The sequence below is a fragment of the Staurois parvus genome, unplaced genomic scaffold (assembly GCF_062004578.1).
Source record: "Staurois parvus isolate SC_StPar_1 unplaced genomic scaffold, SC_StPar_1.0 ptg000024l, whole genome shotgun sequence".
NCBI classification, from domain to species: domain Eukaryota; kingdom Metazoa; phylum Chordata; class Amphibia; order Anura; family Ranidae; genus Staurois; species Staurois parvus.
This window is the reverse complement of record NW_028317820.1, coordinates 1,909,321-1,934,056: the sequence shown is the minus strand read 5'-3', so window position 1 is coordinate 1,934,056 and position 24,736 is coordinate 1,909,321. Positions and strand designations below refer to the sequence as shown.

At 42.8% G+C, this 24,736-nt stretch overlaps 1 protein-coding gene across 1 annotated transcript; it reads right to left on the bottom strand.

Annotated features, from left to right (window-relative positions):
* Positions 1-4,000: 4,000 nt before the first annotated feature.
* LOC149472067 (uncharacterized) lies at positions 4,001-23,075 on the bottom strand. Its single transcript, XM_089693441.1, has 7 exons — positions 21,906-23,075; positions 18,721-18,827; positions 16,984-17,200; positions 12,767-12,871; positions 12,044-12,110; positions 8,904-8,984; positions 4,001-6,816 (listed from the first exon to the last, which is right to left on the bottom strand). Exons 1-7 carry the CDS (start codon positions 22,138-22,140, stop codon positions 6,648-6,650), a joined length of 981 nt encoding a protein of 326 aa, XP_089549567.1. The 5' UTR covers positions 22,141-23,075; the 3' UTR covers positions 4,001-6,647.
* Between the last annotated feature and the right edge of the window lie 1,661 nt (positions 23,076-24,736).

Sequence of the window (24,736 nt, the reverse complement as noted above, 5' to 3'; positions counted from 1 at the left end):
GTGGCTAACATCTGCAGGTTTTGGATAGCTGCTGGGCATTACTAAAGTTTCTTCCTGAGAGGAAGTAGTCAGCACTGGTACTTAGTAAAACAGCAGCTGTGCACTAAAAAGGAACCATAAACATTATAAAAGACACGTGTAAAATATTTGTGCAGAGCTAATACATATCAATTGTGCGATAAATATTGTCCTGGTGTGTGTGGGGGAATAAAGGGGTAAAAGTTCAAATGAACAGATAAATCAACTCCACATATGAATTAACTCCACATATAAATTGATCAAGTCCACGTGAATGAATATGGCCAAGGCCCAGGTGACTTGATTATTCCCAGTTGTGCATAATTCAAGAAGTCCGGTGAGGTGCAGGAAATAGATAAAACGCGCACTCACCAGATGCGCAAATGTATTGCGCAGTGTAATATATTAAGTGGAGGTCTGCCAGGAGTCCCTCTTAAGGTGGTACTAGATGCAGCCCAAGAAAGGTGGATCTCATCAGGGTAAAAAGATGGTGGTGAAACTGGCGGTCCCCTTTAAAGATGTGGGTACAGCCTCTTCCAGGCACTGGGATGGTCACTCGGGGGAGTTCTTGGGACAGCTTTCTCCAAGTGTTTCTCCCTCATTCGTCTGCATGGGAAAGAAAAATCGGTGTGCAAAATGGTGCACAATCACACTCAGATATTGTCTCTCACCAGAACCGCGTGTGACAGCAGCCAGCAAGGTGAAAAATCCTGGGTACAGTCAGTGTACAGAGCAAGACAAAAGCCCTCCGCCAACTCCGCGCTCCCCTGCCTGACTGCACCACAACCTGCTCCACAACATGTGCTTAACCAATTACCATTCTGTCCCTGGGAGTCTTTGTTTTGTTTGGGGCCTTCTCTGTAACTCAGGAAGACACTAAGCTTCCATCTACCTCTTAAGTCTTGGCTATTGGCCACATGGAGTCTATATATGGCCTTTGGATAATTATTTAGAAGCCTCTGTGGATCTATGTAGTGTGCTAGCCACTGAACTCCTTGCTTTATTGTACCGGTTCTCACATCTGTTCGGGTGTTTATCATTCCACCTGTTCGGGTTGTCCTTTCTGTCCATTCTCTATGATGTTTCTTACATACAATATTAGTTTCAAGCTCCTGAAGAAGCAATCATCATCGCGAAACTTATAAACGCGGTTAACCATGTTTACAAGCGTTTGAAACGCTGGTAAAATCTACTCCTGAACGCAAGTCTGGTGCATTAAAAAAAATGACTGTAAACTCAACTGTCTGTAAACGACGATGTGTACATAGACCCATAGGAAAACATTAGGGAGAGTTCAGGGGCTGCTGAAAAATACGCAAAAAAACTCCTGAACGTCAGTTTATCAGCTGCAGTGTAAACGAGCCCTTGGTGATTAATTGAATCTAAATAAGCCACCTTCATGACGCCCATCACCGGCATGATACTAAGCTCACCTCTGTAATTAGACCCAAGAACATACGTTATTAGGTTTGGATGCACTTTTCCCTTAAGATATAAATATGATGTAAATGGTCTCTCCTTTTTGGGAAAGTGGACAATCTTTCCTCTTCGGACATATAGACACTCACCCTTCCTTTCTCCTCCATTGTGCAAATGCTCCAATAGACACAATACAGTCTCTCATAGTACAGTACTTAGAATCAAGCAATTTAATAAAAGTATTGCACTTACATAAAATCTGAGGTCAAAGCTCCTTTAACCTCTACACGCCGAGCGCACACGAATGTGCGGCCTCTCGGCGTCTGGGCCTTGCATAATAAATATCAGAATGACAGAGTCTGAAAACACTGAATTTAAATTGGTGCTCATTGCAAAATTCCAACTGTGCATTAGTGTTTTTTGCAAACATTTAACTTTGCATTGGTGATCAGAGAAAAGATTGCATTGGTGTTCAGAGAAAAGATTGCATTGGTGTTCAGAGAAAAGATTGCATTGGTGTTCAGAGAAAAGATTGCATTGGTGGTATGTGAACCCCTTGGGATTACGTGGAGTTTTGCATGAATTGGGCATAAAATGTGCTCTGAACGTCATCTAAGTCACAACAATAGAAGAACACAGTCTGCTGAACATAATACTACACAAACATTAGATATTGCCATGGTTTAATTGCACATAACATGTAAACATTCACAGTGCAGGGAGAAAAAGTATGTGAACCTGTGGACTTAATAACTGGTTGACCCTCCTTTGGCAGCAATAACCTCAACCAAACGTTTCCTGTAGTTGCAGATCAGATCTGCACAACGATCTGGAGCAATTTTGGACCACTCCTCTTCACAAAACTGTTTCAGTGTAGCAATATTCTTGGGATGTCTGGTGTGAATCGCTCTCTTAAGGTCATGCCACAGCGTTTCAATCGGGTTGAGGTCAGGACTCTGACTGGGCCACTCCAGAAGGCGTATTCTGTGCTGTTGCAGCCATTGTTTTGTTGAATTACTTGTATGCTTTGGGTCATTGTCCTGTTGCATCACCCATCCTCTGCGGAGCTTCAGTTGGCGGACAGATGGTCGTATGTTTCTTGCAACTGTACATACCAGCTGTTGGACTTTAGCCCCGCCCTGTCAGTACTGCCCAATAGCTTTCTAGTTCTCCAAGGAGTCCAGAGCTATTACCTGTAGCTGCCGGGAGAAAACTGAATCCACCATGGGGCGGATAAAAATCTGCTGAAACAGCAGTCGAACCCCTGGGGACCTCTTGTGGAACCCCATCTGAGAAACCCTGCTTTAAAGTATACAGCTAGTAGTAGTCACATTCAATTGGACTTGTCCTGTAATATTGAAGACATTTTGTAGTTTCTCCAAGCCACTTCTTCAGTTATAATGAATGTCAGGAACATACCCAACATTTATAGTCACACAGGTAGCACTGCTACCTTAATCCAATCACTATGTAATGTGTCAGGGCAGATGTTGATTGTCTAAGAACAGGATGAGAGGTTAAAAATTGTGGATCCTCCTTAATCTGGGTACATAATCACATCCTTGACGCTTGAATCTGAATGTTTGTTATTCCTTTGTGTCACCTGGCATAATATGTTGTCAAAACTCTGGGGTAGAAATGTCAGAATGGGATAACTGTGAAAACCTTCACAGACATTTAAAGTGTATATATAGCCAACAAGAATTAGAACCCCTGTTAAGTTTTTACTGCTGTGTTACCATTGTAAACCTTTCCATATACCCAGTGAAGTGACTGGCCTCAGGTTATACACAGAGATGAAAAAAAATCCTTTTACAGAAGTTGTACCTGTCTATCTGCAGTCTTCTTTGCTCTACATCTGTTCAATCCAGAATTTACAAGCTTGTCTGAGAATTGAGAAAAAAGGGGGTCGGGCAGCTGAAATTACACACCGCAGAGCTCAATGAGGAGAGTTCTGAGAGCTGATTGGAGAGAAGAGACACACCCACTTCCACACAGCATACAAGAATTGAGCTGAGGCTGTCAATCTGCTGAAGCTCCCTCCCCTGTCACCATTTATCTCTTGGTGTCAGGGAAACTTGTAAGTGACATATGCTGATAGCAGAGGAACAAAGCAGCAGACAGAAATAACACTTAGTGCTGTTAATTGAGACAAGTACACACTATAGAGGGATATGCTTTGTTCGTAATTCATGTCTGAGGTTTACAACCACTTTAAGGAGACTCACCCCCTATTCGTCCCGGTGACCATTGTTACAAGGTCTGAAAGTTAGGGAACATCCAATATGTTTAGTTGTCACAAAACAGGGGAAATCTTCCAGTAGGGACACATGTTCTGGTGACAACCAGAGGACAATCCCCCCTCACCTTGCAAAGATTTTATCTAGCTTTTTGCTGCATATTCAAGACAGGAAGTGAAGGAAAACGTTCCCCATGGGACAACAATAGTAAAGAAGAAACCTACAGCTGTCTCGACTATTCTCACTTTATCCATAACTTAACCCCCCCCCCCACCAAAAAAAGCCTCATTTTTTTTATCTCTGTTAAATAAGATGAATATTAATATTTTAGAAACACACATTTATTATGAATCACTACGAATAACAAATCAGCAGCAGTAACAATAATGTAAACAGAAATAACAAACAGAATATTGTGACCATACAGTAATATATTACAAAGTAATATCAAGGCCTATTTCACATTGGGCGTACTAAAGGGTACACTCTGTTTACGCTCACGTGGATGCACGTCTTCATGCATCCCATTGTAGGCATTCCAACTGATGTCAATTGGCACGCGGCGGCTGCACGGACATAGATGCTGCTTCCAATCTGACATCTGTGTAGGTGCATGGCCCTGAATATATACTGCATTTAGGGCTGTTTACACCCCCCTGCATTGGATGTCAGATTGGGAGGAGCATCTATGTCTATGCAGCTGCTGTATATTATTATAATACAGGATTTATATAGCGCCAACAGTTTGCTCAGCACTTTAAAATATAACGGGAGACAATACAGCAACAATACAGTTCAATACAAGAGGGATAGGAGGGCCCTGATCCTTGGACCTGTATATCAATTACCACCAACTGGACTGCCTGCATGGGACCGCTGTGCATCCCTGTGCAGGTAAACAGGGCCTTCTGGGTCGTACGCTGTTCTATGCCCCATGTGGACAAGGCTCAAAATATTAGCTGCTCATTCCATGTGGAAAAAAGTAGGAGAATTTATCTTTACCAGACAATTTCTAGGCGAATATCTACCTTATTTAAACACAGCTACTGAGATCATATTTGTTTCATATACAACATATCAATAGAAGCCATTATGTGAGAATACTACATAAATGTTTCACTGTGTAGTTGCAAACAAAGAGATGTTTTAAAGAGGAAGTTCCACCTTACAATGATACATCATCTTTAGTATCTATGGGAGGTGTATATCAGTGGTGTTTATCTTTTTAGGCTGGTTTCCTACCTATGAGTTGCAGCAAAGCACACATATTACCAAATCCCAATGCATGTGTATTGATGTACTAGCACTGCTAGCAATGCACCATAGACACAGACTATGCGTTGTGATCTGTCACCAGTTTAGATCTGGTTGTTGTTCCTTTGCTATGATCTGGCAGCCAATTCTGAATAGATGGGTTGCTTTCATACAACACAGGTTAACAAGCGAAATGCTAACTTGCAGTAATGCACTACAACAGAACAGCATTGTGTAAAAGGAGCCCTATAAACTCAAGCAGTGAGCTCCCAACTTCATCCACCTGACATAACCATTATGAGGGGTTCTCATTCTCTCACTGCATTGCTCTGTATGGGGAAAGCAAATTAAACAAGGGATGAAGTAAAGAACATTCAAAGAGCTCTTGACAATATCAAAGACATATATGAAGCTAAATAATTCGACAAATTAGCATCATTCCTAAACTAAGAAGTTTACAAAAAAGAATACCTGTACTAAAGTTACAGCAAACAAAAGAACAAACATAAATGAATGCAGCACCTAGCTATGCAAATCCCGAGCAAGCATAAATATGTTATCACTGTAGGCCATCTTGTAGATCATTCACCAGCTTTGGGGTGCACATGTACAGAGATCTGTTCCTTCCTGCAGTATCCAGACACAAAAAGCCTGAACTTTCCCTGTTTGTATTTTTTATATTTTGTCTCAGTTATGAAATGACTAAAGACCATGACTAAGAACTCGTCAGGTGTTTGCTTTCATTCTCATTGTCCAGAAAGACAGCTCTGCATTTGGGCACTTTGACAAACTGTCCTAATAAAAATATTTGTTGAACTATGTTGTTAAGAAGTGGGAAGGACTGCACTGAGGATTTCTGAAATATCATTTGTTTACCAAAAAAAGGTTAAATCTTAACTAAACAGAACTTTTATAATCTCCCCTTAATGTCACGCAGGTTTCCTTGCTATCCCATCTAACAGCCCCTTTACATACAGCCTGCTGTAAGCTCTTTATGCTCTGTCATGAGCTCTCTGCAAATCCTTACTTGGTAGATGTAAAAATCTTTGGAAACTCCAACTATACCTTTAGAATTGCGATAGGCAGACTCTGTGTTCAGCTTTCCTGCATAGAATATCATTATCCCTTCTTTCATAATTGGCTGGAATCATTTTTTTTCTATTGACTGATGTCAACCAAATATTAAAAAACAATAATAATAAATTACAGCCAACGAGGAATGAAAGAATACAGGAAGGTCAAGGGAAAAGAGGTAAAGTCAATTTAAGAGTTTTTAAGCTGCTATATAGGGAAAGCTAGAGAACTGTAACATTAACCCCTTAAACACCGCACATCCTAGCCCTTTAAGGGGTTTCTGATGCTGGGAGGCGGGGCAGAGTTTATGATCATGTGACCGCCATGATTGGATGTCACAATGGTCACGATTGAAAGTTCCCAATCGCAAGTGGCGATTGGGAGCTTTCCGTTAGGCGCTGGTTACTGTGTCGGGAGCACGCAGGGCGAATGCTCTCAGCACATATTTGTTTACATTTGGGTACACAAATATGTAGCCTCTCGTCATAAAGACCCACCCACTGAAAAGTCTGCATATTTACGTACAGGCGGTGCAAAGGGATTATAAAGATAAATAAAGAGGCTTCATCGATCTCTATGCACATGCACCACTAGATGCAATAGCAAGAGAACTGGCATGGGTCACTTTAAGCTTGTAACCTGTTACAGAGAAGATGGGACCTGTGAGGGGCCTCCTTTGGGTCGGCGCTGCTGCTGTGCTGGTCGGGATCTGGACTCAAGTTTTCTATAGGGATGCCTTCTTATCCAGAAACCCTCACATCTTTTCCAACTTCTCCATGACTTTTTCTTCCAGTTATTTGTTGGGAAAATCCTGCATGAATGTAGAAGAGTCAGAGGTGAACTGCAAGCAAAAATACTTCCCTCATGACATGACAGCTGGAGCTTCCTTAGCATTCACTACTGCTATCTGCAACTATAAAACCTTTTTTCCTTTATCTTAACCCCTTTGTGCCGGCGCCTCCCGGCCCTTTAGGAGGTTTCAGAAGATGGGAGGCGGGCGGGGTTTTAGGGTCATGTGACCACTGTGATTCGCTGTCACGTCGGACACATGATCGGAAAAGGTCCCGATCGCAAGGGGAGATCGGGACCTTTCCGTGTCACAAACATATGTGCTGGGAGCATGCAGGGTGAGTGCACATATGCACATACATGTCTCAGCACATACGTATTTTCAAATGGTACACAAATATGCGGCCGCATGGCGTCAGGGCCCAGACGCCAAGAGGTCGCATATTTGTGAGTGCTAGGAATCTAGGGGTTAAGATCTAAATTTGTTGTAAATAAAGTCCTACATTAATGACATTTGTAAAGAATAGAAAACATCATTTATGTGGTAATTTTACTTGCAAATATTGGCCCCTTCACCTTTCTAAATCCAACATTTTGATGCCGGTTGGGGATATTGGAACCTGTGGACCCATGTGAGCAAGTGTACAATCTGGGTTACACAGGATTTTGTTTAAAAAAAGGCAGTATACACCTGTTTTGCCCTTGTAAAACTCTAGTTCTAGAGTACTTTAAGTACTCACTGGCCCACACCTTCTTTTGTCTAAACTAAGTGTCACCCCTATGGAGGTTCCTGTGTCCTGTGATATTGTTATGCACACTTGGGATATAGCATGCTTCCTGCACGGTTGAGCTAACAAAGATGCAGGAGTTCTGTCCGAAGTAGGGCAGTGAGTAGGTGTGGTCATGGAACCGCTGCTCCCACAGATTATTAGTTTAGGACTTACTTTGGACGCCGCTGACTATGTAGCCCTGACCAGTGCTGCGCAGCCTATGCTAGAAGAACTTTCAGGCCCAGACCTCTGCCTCATACAAATTTCTATGGATGGCCATATTTATGGCCATGCCCCCACCCATCCAATTTGCGTATGCACATTAGGCAAATGATCTGGATGGGATGTTTTGCTTGTAAAGACTGTACAGGGCCGCGCAGGCCAAACAATGAATAATTCTGGAGAGGGGGTAAAGGTAGGTGTTATGGTATGCAGGCTACACCAAGCGGGGAAGGGGCGGTTGGTTGTATGATTAAAAGGACAACTTCATTAAGGGCCCATTCATTTCTGTCTGCTATTCTTCATTACGCTAATACATGCAAATGAACAGATCAAATAACGACATGCAGTACTTTTCCTGACAACACACAGTAGGTCACAGCTGCATTGGCTTGGTGTGCTGGAGTGCCATTCATAACGAATGGCACCACAATGTGTAAAATACATGTAACATGTATTGTGGTAACCTGGGCCTTACCATGACACACTGCAAAGGTGTGCTTCAGCCTTAAATATGAAGTTGTCCTTTAAGGAAACAGTTAAAGTATCACTAAACCCACAACAGTACAATCAGTCTGTATATGCAGTAAAGCATGCTTGTTATACTCACTGTGGAACCTAAGGGGTTAATCCTCTGCATTGTGTACAAAGGCTGTTTGGTCATGTCTTCTCTGCTACTCCTCTTCTTCAAATGTCCACAACTTATCTCCTGATAAGACAGACTGAATCTGTAGCTATTCTGCACATGCTCAGTTTGGTGTGTATTGCTAGAGAAGGTTTGTTTTTTTCTTGGAAGAGTGCATGTGATCAGCACAGGGCCAATCGGCACTGTCCAGACAAAGGTTAGGGGTTTTGCATCCTCCTAGAGCAGAAAGAAAACTCCTCCTATGAGCCTTAGCTAGTCCTTGGCTGAACACTGATAGAAGTCACAAGACTGCTATATACTGCTGATGAGAAAAGGTATTTAGCAGTTTATATTTACTAAAATAAAGCATTTCCATATTCTGTGTACTGTGGGAGACAAGATATAGTGAATGCAGGGTTCTGGGTTTAGTAACACTTTAAGAGGTGTTTACATGGACAAGATCCCATTAACAGTAAAGAATTGTTGCTGTGTTACCTTGTCCTGGCAGAAGAGTGTTGTGAGCCAGTAGCGCTGAGGTTTGGGGTGTTAGGCACACTTGTACTATTGGGTAACAAACTGGAACGAAAACAAAGAGTTAATGTGCTGTTGACAGGATATTTGGTATTAATTTATTTCAGGTACTTACATAGTGCTGTCAATTCATGCAGTGCTTAACATACATATATTGTACATTCATATAAGTCTCTAACCCTCAAGGGGTGTACAATCTAAGGTCCCTAACTCACATACACAAACTAGGGCCAATTTAGAGAGGAACCAATTAACCTACCAGCATGTGTTTGGAGTGTGGTAGGAAACTGGAGTACCTGGAGGAAACCCATGCAGGCAAAGAGAGAACATGCCATTTCCAGGCAGGTGGTGCTGTGATTGGGATTCAAACCAACAACCCTAGTACTGCCAGGTGGAAGTGCTAACCATTTAGCCAATGTGCTGCCTCAAATCCATACAACAGATTTTCTTGTGCCTTCCTGAAATATGCCAAAGACTAATCTGCCCTTTAATTTTTATCTCTTTGTCAACCTCCTTACTAAGGGGAAGGTTTTATTGTAATTTAGCAGGGGAGAACTCAGGCAGGGCTGACAACACTGCTTGAGATTGTAGCACAGTTGACAGGAAGTCAGAATCTCACCTAATTTCAGGCAGATGAACTATGTTTCTCTGTACTTGCATTTTTTTAAAGGGGTTAAAATATGGGACTAACTGCATATCCTTTTTTTTAAATTTTGCTCTGACACCTTTTGTAACATGTTACACTCATATTCAGGGTGTAACATGTTACAAAAGGACTGGCCCCCGCTCCTCCCAATCCCGTTTTGTCAGCTAGCGGGGGATCTTCTCCCCCCAATATCTGTTAAAAAAAAAAAAAAATGTGGCTGTGAGGTGCTCCATCCATGTTCTGTGAATGAATCAATTACAACTACCAACAACCTTCTCAAGGAACTACCACAGCGATGTGGCATTTATTGATTCTTCCTGTCAGTAAGTATCTACTTGACCATATGAGGTACGAGCAAACAGATACACTGATAGGTCTGCAGGAGTCCTGCTTGGCATCAGCGATCTGCTGATCGCTGGTGCAATGCCTTCCAGACAAAAAATAATAAATGCAGATTTTTTTAACTGCAAATAAATGTGCATTTATTATTTTTTAGCAAAAGGTGAAACTATTTTTTTTTAGTAGGTTGTGAGCATAGTTCATAGCTGACTGACAGGCTCTGTTTCTGAGTTGAGACAACATGAAAGTACTGTATATTCTCAATGCTATTTGTGGATATTCGGGTCTGGCAGCTCCAGAAAGCCATTTACAACCCTGATACCCAACATGCTGCCATTCGCCACTTTTTGTGTGGTCCCTGTGGACCACAGTCCATGTTTCCCCATTCCAGTAATCTCTTACAGTCTTCTGTAATGTGTCTGCAGTCTATGACTGGCTCCTGAAGCATGTTTCAGTCTTTAACAGCTCCTATGGCATGCGCTCTCTGACCATCTCTTGTAGCAGGTCCATAGTCTCTGACCATCTACTGCCACACGTCTGTAGTTTCTGTAGCTTTATATCCACTTCATATTATAAATGGTCCTTTTGTGATGTGAAGGGCAACATTCGAGGCTCCCCATATCAAAAGGGTAGGCAACCATTGATCTACACAGTGGGGCTGATTTACTAAAACTGGAGAGTGCAAAATTTAGTGCAACTGTGCATAGTAGCCAGTCAGCTTCTAACTTCAGCTTGTTCAATTAAAGTGGAACTATAGGCAAAACTTTGTTTTTCATTTTGGACAGAGTAAGGAAGGGTTATAACCCCTGTCAATTTTTTTTGCCATCTGTGTCCCATTGCAAAAATTTCCCTTCACTTCCTGTCCCATAGCCAAACAGGAAGTGAGAGGAAATCCCTGCAAATTAGGGAATTCCTTGGGGTCCCCAAGGTCATCAGAATTAGTCTCCCCATTGAAAGATTTCCCCTCTATTACTTTCCTAGGAACAACCCTAAATTAGGGATTTTCTTTTAGTTTCACTTTCAATGATAATGGTACACAGGACAAATAGAGAGGGGGAATCTCCTTAACGGGGTACAGACAACAATACAAACCTGACAGGCATTCTAATCCCCCTCCACTCTGTTCAAAACTAAAAGAAAACGATTTGCCTTTAGTTGTACATTAAAGTGTTACTAAACCCAGGACCCTGCATTCACTGATTGGCCCTGTGCTCATCACATGCACCCACTCAAGTAAAAAAAAAAAAAAAATACTCTCTAGCAATACACACTAAACTGAGCATGTGCAGCATGCCCCCAAGGCTCTGTTCTATCAGGAGATGAAATAGCGATGGTGGAAGAAGGGGAGGATCAGAGAAGACAAGATAAAACATGTGGAAGGTTAACCCCTTACGTTCCACAGTGAGTATAACAAGCATGCTTTACTACATATACAGACTGATTGCACTGTTGTAGGTTTAGTAACACTTCAAGCTTTGACAAAAATAAACCTGGAAGCTGATTGGTTTCTATGCACAGCTGCACCATATATTGCTCTCTCTCCAGCTTTAGTAAAAATCAACTCACAGTGAATTTAGGGAATATGTAAACTCGATGGTGGCATTAGCAATCCTGTCATGTAATGATAACAATTTACAGGCTGTGACCTTTCAATTAAAAAGCATATAGAGTTTTGTGGTCCGAGAAATGAATTTACAGCCAGTGACCAAAGGACAGCAGTTTGATGCACCTATTGCATAGTACAGCAGACTGTAGTGGTCCACAGTATACATTATATAGCAGAGAAAACAGCCGTCTAGACGTCAGATATAACATATACTGTAGAGGCAATAGTTTATTGTATGTAATATCTAAAGCAGTGTATATTCTCCAGTCATGTAACATGCAGCACAATGTGCAGACATCAAGATGATGTAATACACAACATAGTATGCAGGATGCAGCAGCCAGGAGTATATAATGTACAGCACGTGGTGCAGATTGCATGCAGTCAGCAAACAGAACGCTGCGCTCTGGATTATCCTTAAGAATGACTCTTATAAATACTGGTTATGTAAAAGACAAAAAGCTGTTTCTGAAATCACCTTCTGGCTTGTAACCCTTTTTTTTTATTTTTTACCTGGTGTAGATCTGGGCAACCATCGCGATATTCTGCAGGCCAGAGGTATGGGTGTTGTGCTGTAAATCTGAAATAAGAGACACAAACATTTGTGATAAGGTAATTGGTGTAACTAGAACCTTCAGGGCCCAGGTGCCCCCCCCCACAGTGGCAGAACACAAGGGCCCATTTGCAATTGTGACCTTTGCGAATTTGTTAGTTCTGCCACTGGTTTTGGTAGTTTTCCATTTTTGTTACTTTATGTTTTGAATTAATTAATTTTCTAATTCAATTTTTTGTAATCATTTTATTTAATTAATACATTTATTTATTTTACATTTTTATTTTACAATTTTTTAGGAGTCCCTTCAGGAACTTTGGTGAAATATCAGGGGTCTAGATCTCTGTTGTTTTGCCTTTGAGACAGAGAAAGGAGATTAACCACTTGCTCCCCCGAGGATTTACTCCCCTTCTTGACCAGCTATTGTGCTATTTCAACTGGTAATTACGCGGTCGTGCAATGCTGTACCCATAATAAATTTATGTCCTTTTTTTCACACAAATAGAGCTTTCTTTTGGTGGTATTTGATCACCTCTGCGTTTTTAATTTTTTTGTACTATAAACAAAAAAAGACTGACAATTTTGAAAAAAACCCCAATATTTTTAACTTTTGGTTATAAAAAATATCCAATAAACTCAAAGAACTAAAATGGACTAAAAGTCTTGCACAGAAAACCACCTACACAGCTGGTTCACCAGTGTCCGGAGGGGGTGACAGATCATGCAGGTGTTCCCTCTACAGGCGTCACAGTGCTGGATAAGTAATCGCAAAGTAGTACATCCGGGATCTAAAATAAACAGAACATTTTATCCCATCACTTATGGTTGAAAGCATACAGTAATGTCATGTAAAGTTGTACTCAATAGAGTAATAAGTACATTGGAAACACTGAAAATGAAAGCTGCAGATTCAAAAAAAGATTGAAAACAACGTAACATGTTAAAGCTTTATTTGAGATTTTCTGTTACAATCCTATCATCTACTAGACTGGAGCTCATCACAACAGGAGGACTACCTCTTAGCACAAGTAACTTAAGCGTCCTTTCACACGGGCGTTCCGTTTTCTTCATCAGTTCAGTCACGTTTTTTCCAAGAAAAAACGGATCAGTTCACAACAGTTTTTCATCAGTTCACATCAGTTTTTCATCATTTAGTGGCTTTAGGTTAATATGCATTTTGTAATCTCCTCTCCATGGAATCAAACTCGCTATCTTTCTATGGTCTCAAACTCAGTAGTGATACACATGAGTGAATCTGATCACTATTCACAATTACACATAGGTAAAGGGACTACTGTAAAAACTCTTTATTTTACTTGATTTCCACAATTTATTTTTACATCCACCTAATATGTGTGCTACCTATTATTACTTGTTTGCTGTCATCTGAATATCTTTTGTTAAAGTGTGCAGCACATGATTAAACAGACCGTCGCCAGACCTTTCAGTTCAACAGCAATCTTCCCACAAGATTGTATGTACATTGACCATATTTTTTGCACATTATTTACCTGTAGATACTCCCTTCTTGTGCTAACTTGCAAAAGCCCCGAGACTTCTGCTGTGCGTCACCATCAAGAGACACTATAAAGCAGGTCTCCAAACTTTCTAAACAAAGGGTCAGTTTATTGTCCTTCAATATTTAGGGGGGTCGTACTGTGTCCTGGTGTCTGGCAGTAAACAATGCCCCATCTTTGGTAATATGGGGAGGAATACTGCCCCATCATTGGTGTCAGTGGGAAGAACAGTGCCCCATCATTGGTGTCAGTGGGAAGAATAGTGCCCTATCATTGGTGTCAGTGGGAAGAACAGTGCCCCATCATTGGTGTCAGTGGGAATAGTGCCCCATCATTGGTGTCAGTGGGAAGAATAGTGCCCCGTCATTGGTGTCAGTGGGAAGAATAGTGCCCCATCATTGGTATAAGTGGGAGGAATAGTGCCCCATCATTGGTATCAGTGGGAAGAATAGTGCACCATCATTGGTGTCAGTGGGAAGAATAGTGCCCCATCATTGGTGTCAGTGTGAAGAATAATGCCCCATCATTAGTATCAGTGGGAAGAATAGTGTCCCATCATTGGTATCAGTGGGAGGAATAGTGCCCCATCATTGGTATCAGGGGGAGGAATAGTGCCCCATCATTGGTATCAGTGGGAGGAATAGTGCCCCATCATTGGTATCAGTGGGAGGAATAGTGCCCCATCATTGGTATCAGGGGGAGGAATAGTGCCCCATCATTGGTATCAGTGGGAAGATTAGTGCCCCATCATTGGTGTCAGTGGGAAGAATAGTGCCCCATCATTGGTATCAGTGGGAAGAACAGTGCCCCATCATTGGTGTCAGTGGGAAGAACAGTGCCCCATCATTGGTGTCAGTGGGAAGAACAGTGCCCCATCATTGGTGTCAGTGGGAAGAACAGTGCCCCATCATTGGTGTCAGTGGGAAGAATAGTGCCACATCATTGGTGTCAGTGGGAAGAACAGTGCCCCATCATTGGTGTCAGTGGGAAGAATAGTGCCCCATCATTGGTGTCAGTGGGAAGAACAGTGCCCCATCATTAGTTTCAGTGGGAAGAACAGTGCCCCATCATTGGTGTCAGTGGGAAGAACAGTGCCCTATCATTGGTGTCAGTGGGAAAAACAGTGCCCCATCATTGGTGTCAGTGGGAAGAACAGTGCCCCATCATTGGTATCAGTGGGAGGAATAGTGCCCCATCATTGGTATCAGTGGGAGGAATAGTGCCCCATCATTGGTATCAGTGGGAAGAATAGTGCACCATCATTGGTGTCAGTGGGAAGAATAGTGCCCCATCATTGGTGTCAGTGTGAAGAATAATGCCCCATCATTGGTATCAGTGGGTGAAATAGTGCCCCATCATTAGTATCAGTGGGAAGAATAGTGTCCCAACATTGGTATCAGTGGGAGGAATAGTGCCCCATCATTGGTGTCAGTGGGAGGAATAGTGCCCCATCATTGGTATCAGGGGGAGGAATAGTGCCCCATCATTGGTATCAGTGGGAAGATTAGTGCCCCATCATTGGTGTCAGTGGGAAGAATAGTGCCCCATCATTGGTGTCAGTGGGAAGAACAGTGCCCCATCATTGGTGTCAGTGGGAAGAACAGTGCCCCATCATTGGTGTCAGTGGGAAGAATAGTGCCCCATCATTGGTGTCAGTGGGAAGAATAGTGCCCCATCATTGGTGTCAGTGGGAAGAACAGTGCCCCATTATTGGTATCAGTGGGAAGAACAGTGCCCCATCATTAGTTTCAGTGGGAAGAACAGTGCCCCATCATTGGTGTCAGTGGGAAGAACAGTGCCCTATCATTGGTGTCAGTGGGAAAAACAGTGCCCCATCATTGGTGTCAGTGGGAAGAACAGTGCCCCATCATTGGTATCAGTGGGAGGAATAGTGCCCCATCATTGGTATCAGTGGGAGGAATAGTGCCCCATCATTGGTATCAGTGGGAATAATAGTGCCCCATCATTGGTGTCAGTGGGTGAAATAGTGCCCCATCATTAGTATCAGTGGGAAGAATAGTGTCCCATCATTGGTATCAGTGGGAGGAATAGTGCCCCATCATTGGTATCAGTGGGAGGAATAGTTCCCCATCATTGGTATCAGGGGGAGGAATAGTGCCCCATCATTGGTATCAGTGGGAAGATTAGTGCCCCATCATTGGTGTCAGTGGGAAGAATAGTGCCCCATCATTGGTGTCAGTGGGAAGAACAGTGCCCCATCATTGGTGTCAGTGGGAAGAACAGTGCCCCATCATTGGTGTCAGTGGGAAGAACAGTGCCCCATCATTGGTATCAGTGGGTGAAATAGTGCCCCATCATTAGTATCAGTGGGAAGAATAGTGTCCCATCATTGGTATCAGTGGGAGGAATAGTGCCCCATCATTGGTATCAGTGGGAGGAATAGTTCCCCATCATTGGTATCAGGGGGAGGAATAGTGCCCCATCATTGGTATCAGTGGGAAGATTAGTGCCCCATCATTGGTGTCAGTGGGAAGAATAGTGCCCCATCATTGGTGTCAGTGGGAAGAATAGTGCCCCATCATTGGTGTCAGTGGGAAGAACAGTGCCCCATTATTGGTATCAGTGGGAAGAACAGTGCCCCATCATTAGTTTCAGTGGGAAGAACAGTGCCCCATCATTGGTGTCAGTGGGAAGAACAGTGCCCTATCATTGGTGTCAGTGGGAAAAACAGTGCCCCATCATTGGTGTCAGTGGGAAGAACAGTGCCCCATCATTGGTATCAGTGGGAGGAATAGTGCCCCATCATTGGTATCAGTGGGAGGAATAGTGCCCCATCATTGGTATCAGTGGGAAGAATAATGCCCCATTATTGGTGTCAGTGGGAAGAATAGTGCTCCATCATCCTCAGTCCTGATGAAAGCAGTAGGATGGCACTTGGGAAGCATGTCAGTTTGGAGAAGTGGGTGTTCCTACACAGATTGCATTTGCCTGAAGACCACCCTAGGTAATGGCCACCTATGATATTGAGCCTCCATGATAGAAAGTTCTGAAATCCAATGAATCAAAGGGGAGGGCCAGGGACAGTCAGGTTGGGTAGGAAAAGGCTAGATGGTACAGGACATTCTCCAGCTAGGAAATTAGGCTGAGCTCTATCTGATTGCTGCAGCTTCTAATGCAAATTGTGAGAAACTGAAAATATGCAGTGAAATCAGAATGAGTACAAGAGAGGATCCGGTACAACTGTGCAGAAGTGAATGGAAGGCTGCAGTACATATTCAATCCTTCTGCATCCAAAACTAAATGAAAAGTTTAGCTTTCCATACACTTTACTGCGAGTGACAGACTGCAGCTTTTATATCATATTTGATTTTGCTCAAAGTTCCATTTTAACTTTGCAAATAAAACTAAAAGTAGTATCTTACATAGGCAGCCTGTGAGGTCTCTACATGACTGTGAGTGGCCCAGCAACTTCATCATGGTGTGGCACTGAGGAACAGTACAAAGGCTGTTGGGTTCATTGTGGAGCGTCATACATGTCCAATTGTGGAACAAAACAAACAAGAACTGGCGAGTGTTTCCCACTTCCAAGCCGGGAATTTCAGAGCTTGAGGAGCGCCTGCCAATCTTCTGTAACAATGTCTGGAATTTACAAGGTATATGTATGAGTCAAACAGGAAAATCATGGGAGACTTAAAGTGGAAGTCCGGGACAAATCTATCTAATCCTGCTCCCACCCCCATTCTAACTTCTGCACTAACTAGCCTGTAGAGGAAGGATGTCTATACTTACCTATTCTCAGAGCACTCTAGTCCAGGCACATGATCTCCCCAGCGGACGGCTTCAAGGGAAAAAAGAGATCGCCGACAATGGCTGCAATGCCTAAGTGGTGGCACCACCCATAGACTTGCTATGGCATCCGATTATGGCTCTCTTGTCCCCTGAAGCCAGTGCTGTGAGCTAATTACATGACCGGACCAGAGCGCCCTGAGAATAGGTAAGTAGAGACATCTTTCCTCTACAGAAGGGGTCTCCAAACTTTCTAAACAAAGGTCCAACTTACTGTCCTTCAGGCTTTAGGAGGGCCAGACTATGGCCAGTGTGGGTAGAAAATTCCCTAGTGACCTATTGTATCAGTGGGAGGAATAGTGCCCCATCATTGGTGTCAGTGGAAGGAATAGTGCCCCATCATTGGTATCAGGGGGAGGAATAGTGCTCCATCATTGGTATCAGTGGGAGGAATAGTGCCCCATCATTGGTATCAGTGGGAGGAATAGTGCCCCATCATTGGTATCAGTGGGAGGAATAGTGCTCCATCATTGGTGTCAGTGGGAGGAATAGTGCCCCATCATTGGTGTCAGTGGGAGGAATAGTGCCCCATCATTGGTGTCAGTGGGAGGAATGGTGCTTCATCATTTGTGTTAGTGGATGGAATGGTTCCCCATCATTGGTATCAATAGATGGAATGTGCCCAATCATTGATGTCAGTGGATGGATTGGTGCTCCATAATTGATGTCAATGGATGGAATGGTGCCCCAAGGGCCGGACATAGGCAAGCAAATGGCTACTAGGCCGCAGTTTTGAGACTAATACTCTACAGGCTAATTAGCATAGGACATAGAATGGGGGTGGGAGCAGGTTTAAGATTAGATTAGATTTAGGTTTAGCCCGGACATCCACTTTAAGACTCCCTAAATGATAACATCTCCCCATAATCTGAACAACTCCATATACAATTTTTTTGTGGCTATGTTACATCGCATTCATTGGATTAGACTTATCTGCATCTTATAACAGGCCAATAAGCAAATACACCTCAAATTTCCAATTTGTAGAGCTTTACAGCCATAGATTATATGTTTTTCTTTCCTTCCTCTACAGGGGGAAGGAAAGAAAATCGCTTGATTCTCTCATCAATGCAATCAGTGTTGATGGGCGAATCCCTCCTGTGGCGCTATTGTGTTCTGCTGGCAGAGAGCTGCTAAAGCCACCAGTGAGGATCACATGCAAAAAGTCTGACTGGACAGACTTCAGTACAATCAGCTTACCATAGATGGATTGGATGTCAGCCGGTCCCAGTTGAACTAGCTGAGTTTTGATCAATCTATGGCTGGCTTAACGTTTTGTGTTGATTACTGATCCATGAACAAAGCTCCTTTACCTGAGTCCACTCCATGCGTCTGGTGCTAAGGCTGACAGCCACGAGGCAATTCTTCTTGCAGGCGCTTCCATGTGACACAATTATTCGAGAATCACGGCAGTTGGGAACTGATCATGACATTATAAAACAAAGTAAGCAATAATATATTTCAATAAAGAAGTTATGGTAATTCTAACCATACATACAACTAAATGATTTTTCAGCATAACGATCATTTCAATTGAAGGAGTAATCCACAATTTGATTTGTTAACAATGGTTTTCTATAAGAAGAAACATTGGGGTTGATTTGCTAAAACAGTAGAGTGCAAATTTTTTTGCAGATCTGCATAGAAACCAATCAGCTTCCAGGTTTTATTGTCAAAACTTAAAGTGAGTTTAAAAGCAATGAAAAAAACAAACAAAAAACAAACGTCATACTTACCTGCTCTGTGCAGTGGTTTTGCACAGAGCAGCCCCCATCCTCCTCTTCTCAGGTCCCCCACCAGCGCTTACAACCCCTCCCTCCTGCCAAGTGCCCCCAATAGCAAGTCGCTTCCTATGGGGGCTCTCGAGCCACTGCTCTGCGTGTTCATTCACACAGAGCTGCGGCTCAGTCTCAACCCCTCTCTTTCCTTATTGGCTCACTGGCTGTGATTGACAGCAGCTGGAGCAAATGGCTTCCGCTGCTCTCTCGGACAATGAGGAGGGAGTCCCCAGAGAGCCGAGGCTCTGGTGCACATTGCTGGATCGAGATGGAGCTTAGGTAAGCATTGCGGGGGAGCTGCTGCACACAGAAAGTTTTTTTTCCCTTCATGCATAGAATGCATGAAGGTAAAAACTCTGAGCCTTTACAACCACTTTAACTGAACAAGCTGACGTTAGAAGCTGATTGGCTACAATGCACAGCTGCACCAGGTTTTGCACTCTCCAGTTTTAGTAAATCAACCCTATTATGTCTTGCTGAAAAAATCTGTTTTTTTCCTTCTAGTGTCCAATATTAATTTTTGTGTTAAAGTTTAAAGTGGACTTGGACTGAAAAAGTGATGGTTTGCTATGTTATATGGAAAAACTAGAAATGTTAACTGTATCCAGTATACTGAAAAATCTACCCTTTCTCTCTAGTTTCTCCTGAAAAATAGCAGTGTACACAGTGAGCCTGATAGCTGTATATGTGCAGCGTGAGAGCATCATCATCATCTCTGACTGCTAGTCTCACCAGATCTGGAGAGAGATTTTGAGATGTCACTCCTTTGCTGTGCTACCTGTTGGAGACAAAGTTGTACCTGAGGATCTACAATGCAAGAAATAGCCTGCTTCATTTGTTTTGTGGATTTTGTGGATATGTGCTTTCTTTACCTTTCTTGCTGTTTCTTGATCATTTTCCTCACTGAACATTAGATTACTGGTTTAAAGGGGCAGCCCTGACATGAGGAAACTAAGCCCTGTACCTTCTACCAAAAAGCTGCTTTCAGAGTGTGAGGCACTGCCTGGCAGGACTCTGGGTATTGTATAAGTGTCACACAGGTTTCTCACCTACATATTGCGAGGGACTCTAGGGTTTATGTCTCATATGGCGAAATTAAAACTTGTTTTTTCAGTATCTTAGCAAGTCCTGGAACCTGAAGACTTTGTAGAGCTTTGAGAGAGATACGTCTTCATTCCTGCATCCACGTCTTACCTATTAGGACTCTATGGGGGAAATTTACCAAAACGTGTGCACTCAGAATCTGGTGCAGCCATTCATGGTAGCCAATCAGCTTCTATTCTCAGCTTGTTTGATTAGGGTTTGGCAAAAAAACCTGGAAGCTGATTGGTTTCTAGGCAGAGCTGCACTATTTTTTGCACTCTCCAGTTTTAGTAAATAACCCCCTATGACTCTATCGCTCTGTGTGGTCTCAGCTGTGTATAGGCCTTTATATGTATGTGAGTTTACTGATGCTCAGGGCTCTCTTTTGCGCTCATTGCTCTAAGAGCCTGCTGCTGGGTGAAAAGGATGACTGCTGACAGAAAAGATGCTTCTTGTTGGTTTTGGGTACTCTGTTATTCAGGAGCTGACATGCAGATGTTTTGTTTGATTTAAGCTATGTAGTTGCTGTACAAAGCCCTCCTGCATTAAACCTGTGTTTGCTTGCTGCCTTGCAACTTCTTGAGCTGCTCCAGCTATATGAATGGTTTACTGCTGTCACTACCAGTTGAGCCTGCTCTGTTACAAGACATACAGTGAATAAAAAGGGATAGGACAACCCCTCTGTTTGGCCTCCTAACCTCTTCCCCTAACACCCCATAGCAGAAATACTGCTACAGGGTAGCAGGGGTGGGCAAAATCACGTATGTATACGTGATTTTGCAGTTCCAGGTAGGGGGCGCGCGCCAATTGCAGCCTTACTCGCTGGCACCAGGTGATCACCGAGTATTACCGACGGGGGACAGAACTGTATGTAAACAATACAGTCCCCACCCGTCAGCTGCTGCATAGCAGAGCCATACAAAGCAGTGTGCTTACAGTGGAAAAAAACACACACACAGCATACTGTGAAGCACCACACAGTTAACCCTTTGATCGCCCCAGATGTTAACCCTTTCCTGCCCAGTGCCATTAGTACAGTTTCTGTACTTTTTATTAACATTGATCAGTGTGGTGGTGTCACTGGGGATGTCAGTGACACCAAGTAAGTTCGCCCCAGTGTCAGAACGCCCACCTCAGTCCCACTATAAGTCGCTGATCGCCGCTATAATTAGTACAAAAAAGGTAAAAAAAAATCCAGTATACTGTATATACCGCCATTTGTAACCGCTATAACTTTCACGTAAACCAATTAATTTACACGTATTGGGATTTTTTTTTAGCAAAGACATGGAGCAGAATACATTTTGTCCTATATTTATGACGAAATTTGATTTTTAAAATTTTTTTGACATGTTTAATAGCAAAAAGTCATTTTTTTTTTGTTTATAGCGCAAAAAATAAAAAACGCACATGCGGTCAAATACCACCGAAAGAAAGCTCTATTTGTGGGAAAAAAGGATTTAAATTTAATTTGAGTGCAGCATTGCATGACCGCACAATTTTCAAAGTAACGCAGCGCCGTAACGCAAAACATGGCCTGGTCAGGAAGGGGGGGGGGGAATATGTTCAAGCACATGGTAATACATCTAGTTTCCATGACTATAATTGGTATGCCAGTGCAGTTCTTGCTATCTTACATTTGCAGGACATCCCAGCTCTGCAATACTTGATATGACTCAACATTGCCTCCACGTTGCGGCACAAAGGCACAGTGATGTACTGCATTACATTGCCGGTCTCTTCACATTCTTCACACTGGTGATCATGGAACAAGATGACCAGCTGCTCGTAGAGGCACCTGCACGTGGGGCTCAATAGGAAGGGCTCCATGATTTCCTGTAAATTGCGCTGCAACATAGATATAATAAACATTAGATCCTTATAACTGGAATCTGCCGACAATTAATCACCTTTTCCCTTTCATTCTTCCACACCGGACTGTAAAATTGAAGTTAGAAGGTGGTTGTTTTAGGTAACGCAAACAGTTCTTTCTGACACTTTTCATTGTAACAGCACATTGTGACATTAAATACAAACCTGAATGGATAGTATCAAATACAGTTAGAAATATTCAGTGCTTGAGTGCTAACATCCAGGGGCGGACTGACAACTCATGGGGCCCCCGGGCAATAGGGGATCATGGGGCCCCTGTGTCCTCGCCCACACTCAAACCACACCCAAAAAAGCCTATGAAAGGTACCAGGGACATCTCATGGGGCCCCCTACTGACCCCGGGCCCTCGGGCAGTGCCCGAGTTCCCCAATGGTCAGTCTGCCCCTGCTAACATCCCATGTGTTGTAATGGGGTTGGTGAGAACTTCTGGTGGAATTGCTGCAGTGATCCTACTGGAAGTGGGAGAGGGGATATGTCAAACCCCCCCACCAAAAAAAGTGTCAAAAATAGAAGAGGGGGAGGAGGGCATGAAGCAGAACTTTAAGGTGATATTCTGCTTTAACCACTTAAGGACTGTCCACCTGCAATGTACTGCAGATAGGCAGCCCATGCAGGCAAAGCGACTGATACATCGCTGCCTGCTTATAGGTACAGGGCGTGCATTTGCGCATCCCCCCTCACGGACACCAGCTGCGATGGTACACAGCGAGTCTGTCAGCAGGTCTCGGACAATGATTCATGGCTGGGACTTGCTGGTTGGCTCTACAATCATGGCCCAGAGCTCTGTGTTGACAATCAACACAGGGCTCTGTAGAGAGGGAACGATCTCCCTGTTTCTTACTCCTGCAAAGTAGGAATAAGAAACAAAGAGATCTGTAAGGCTACTTTCACAGTTTTTCAAGTGTTTTTGCAGTAAAAAAAAGAGCCTGAAAAGCTGAAGAAAACTGCTTCCCTATGCATGTGAATGTATATTTATGTATATTTTGACAATGAGGCATGCGATGTGGTGTAAAGACTCCTGCTTGCAGTATCTTTTGGGAGTTAAAGAAAAAAAGCCCCAAAAATGCCTCTTCCCATTGAAATAAATGGAAACCGCCTGAAAAACGCCTCTTCCCATTGAAATAAATGGAAACCGCCTGAAAAACGCCTCTACCCATTGTAATAAGTGGAAATATTTGGTGCAGTTTTGAGTCACGTGTCCTTTAAAAAACACGGCAAAATGCGGTAAAAATGCCTATAGGTTTTTGAGGCGGATCAGTGTGAAAGTAGCCTCATTAAAAGCAGCACACATTACAAATTGTTAGGCATGTAATTAACCCCTTGCTCACCCTATATGTTAGCCCCTTCGCAGCCAGTGTCATTAGTTCAGTGACATTGTATAGTATTATCACTGATCACTGTATTATTGTCACTGATGATGTCAGTGGCAGTTAGTCAATTCCCCTCATGCGTCAGTTAGTGTCAGTGCCACACTATCGCAGCTCGATTGTAAGTCGCTGATCACCGCCATTAATGGTATATATATATACATATATATATATATAAATAAAATAAAAAAAATCCAATATATATACCATAGTTTGTAAGCGTCATAACCATCAATATACACTTACTGAGTATAAAGACATGCAGCAACATACATTTTGGCCTAAATTTATAAAGGAATTTAATTTGTTTATTGGATATGTTTTATAGCAGAAAGTAAAAACAAATATTGTACTTTTTTCAAAATAGGTTTTTATTTGCTTAAGTCGCAAAAAATAAAAACCCCAGCGGTAAACAAATACCACTGAAAGAAAGCTCTATTTGTGTGAAAATAAATTATATAAATTTCGTTTGGGTACAGCATTGCATGACTGTGCAATTACCAGTTAAAGCAGTGCAGTGCTTAATAGCAACAAAAACTCCTGATCTTAGAGGGGGTAAAGAGCTGAGATCCTGTTGCCAAGGCATTACATTCAGCAACAGTCTTCCTATAAGATTTTAGGTGCATTTAATACATTCTAGGAATGTGATTTAGCTACAAAGGTCTCCCCAGTGTAAACATTCAAAAGCCCTAAGGCGAAGTTCACAACTATGCAGGTTGTGTTTGAGCCGTTTCTGCATTGCGTTTTGTGTTGCGTTTTTATTTTTTAAAACTTTTGTTGCTAGGCAGATCTAAAACACGAAACGCATCAAAAACGTGGCAAAAATGCATAAAAAACGCAGTACATTCTGTATTGAAGTCTATAGAACCAAAAACGCAACTTTTTGCTTTCAAAAAAGTCCCTGACCCTTTCCAAAAAACGCAGCGGGTGAAAACGCGGAGATGTGAACCTGTCCCATAGGAAATCATGTTAAATGGACTGTACTGCGTTTCTGCGAAACGCTGCAGGAAACGCTTAGGTGTGAACCTGGGGTAAGACTGCTATTGGGTGCCGCCATGTTGGATCTGATGATGGCAGCCCAGCAGATTCAGAACAGTCACTTGTGTCAGAATTATCCTTCACTCTTCCCATTGTTGCTGCATAAAAGGTTATGTGTGGAGGTGAGGGGAGGGGTGGATGGGCTGGGCCAGCACAGACAATAATTAGAA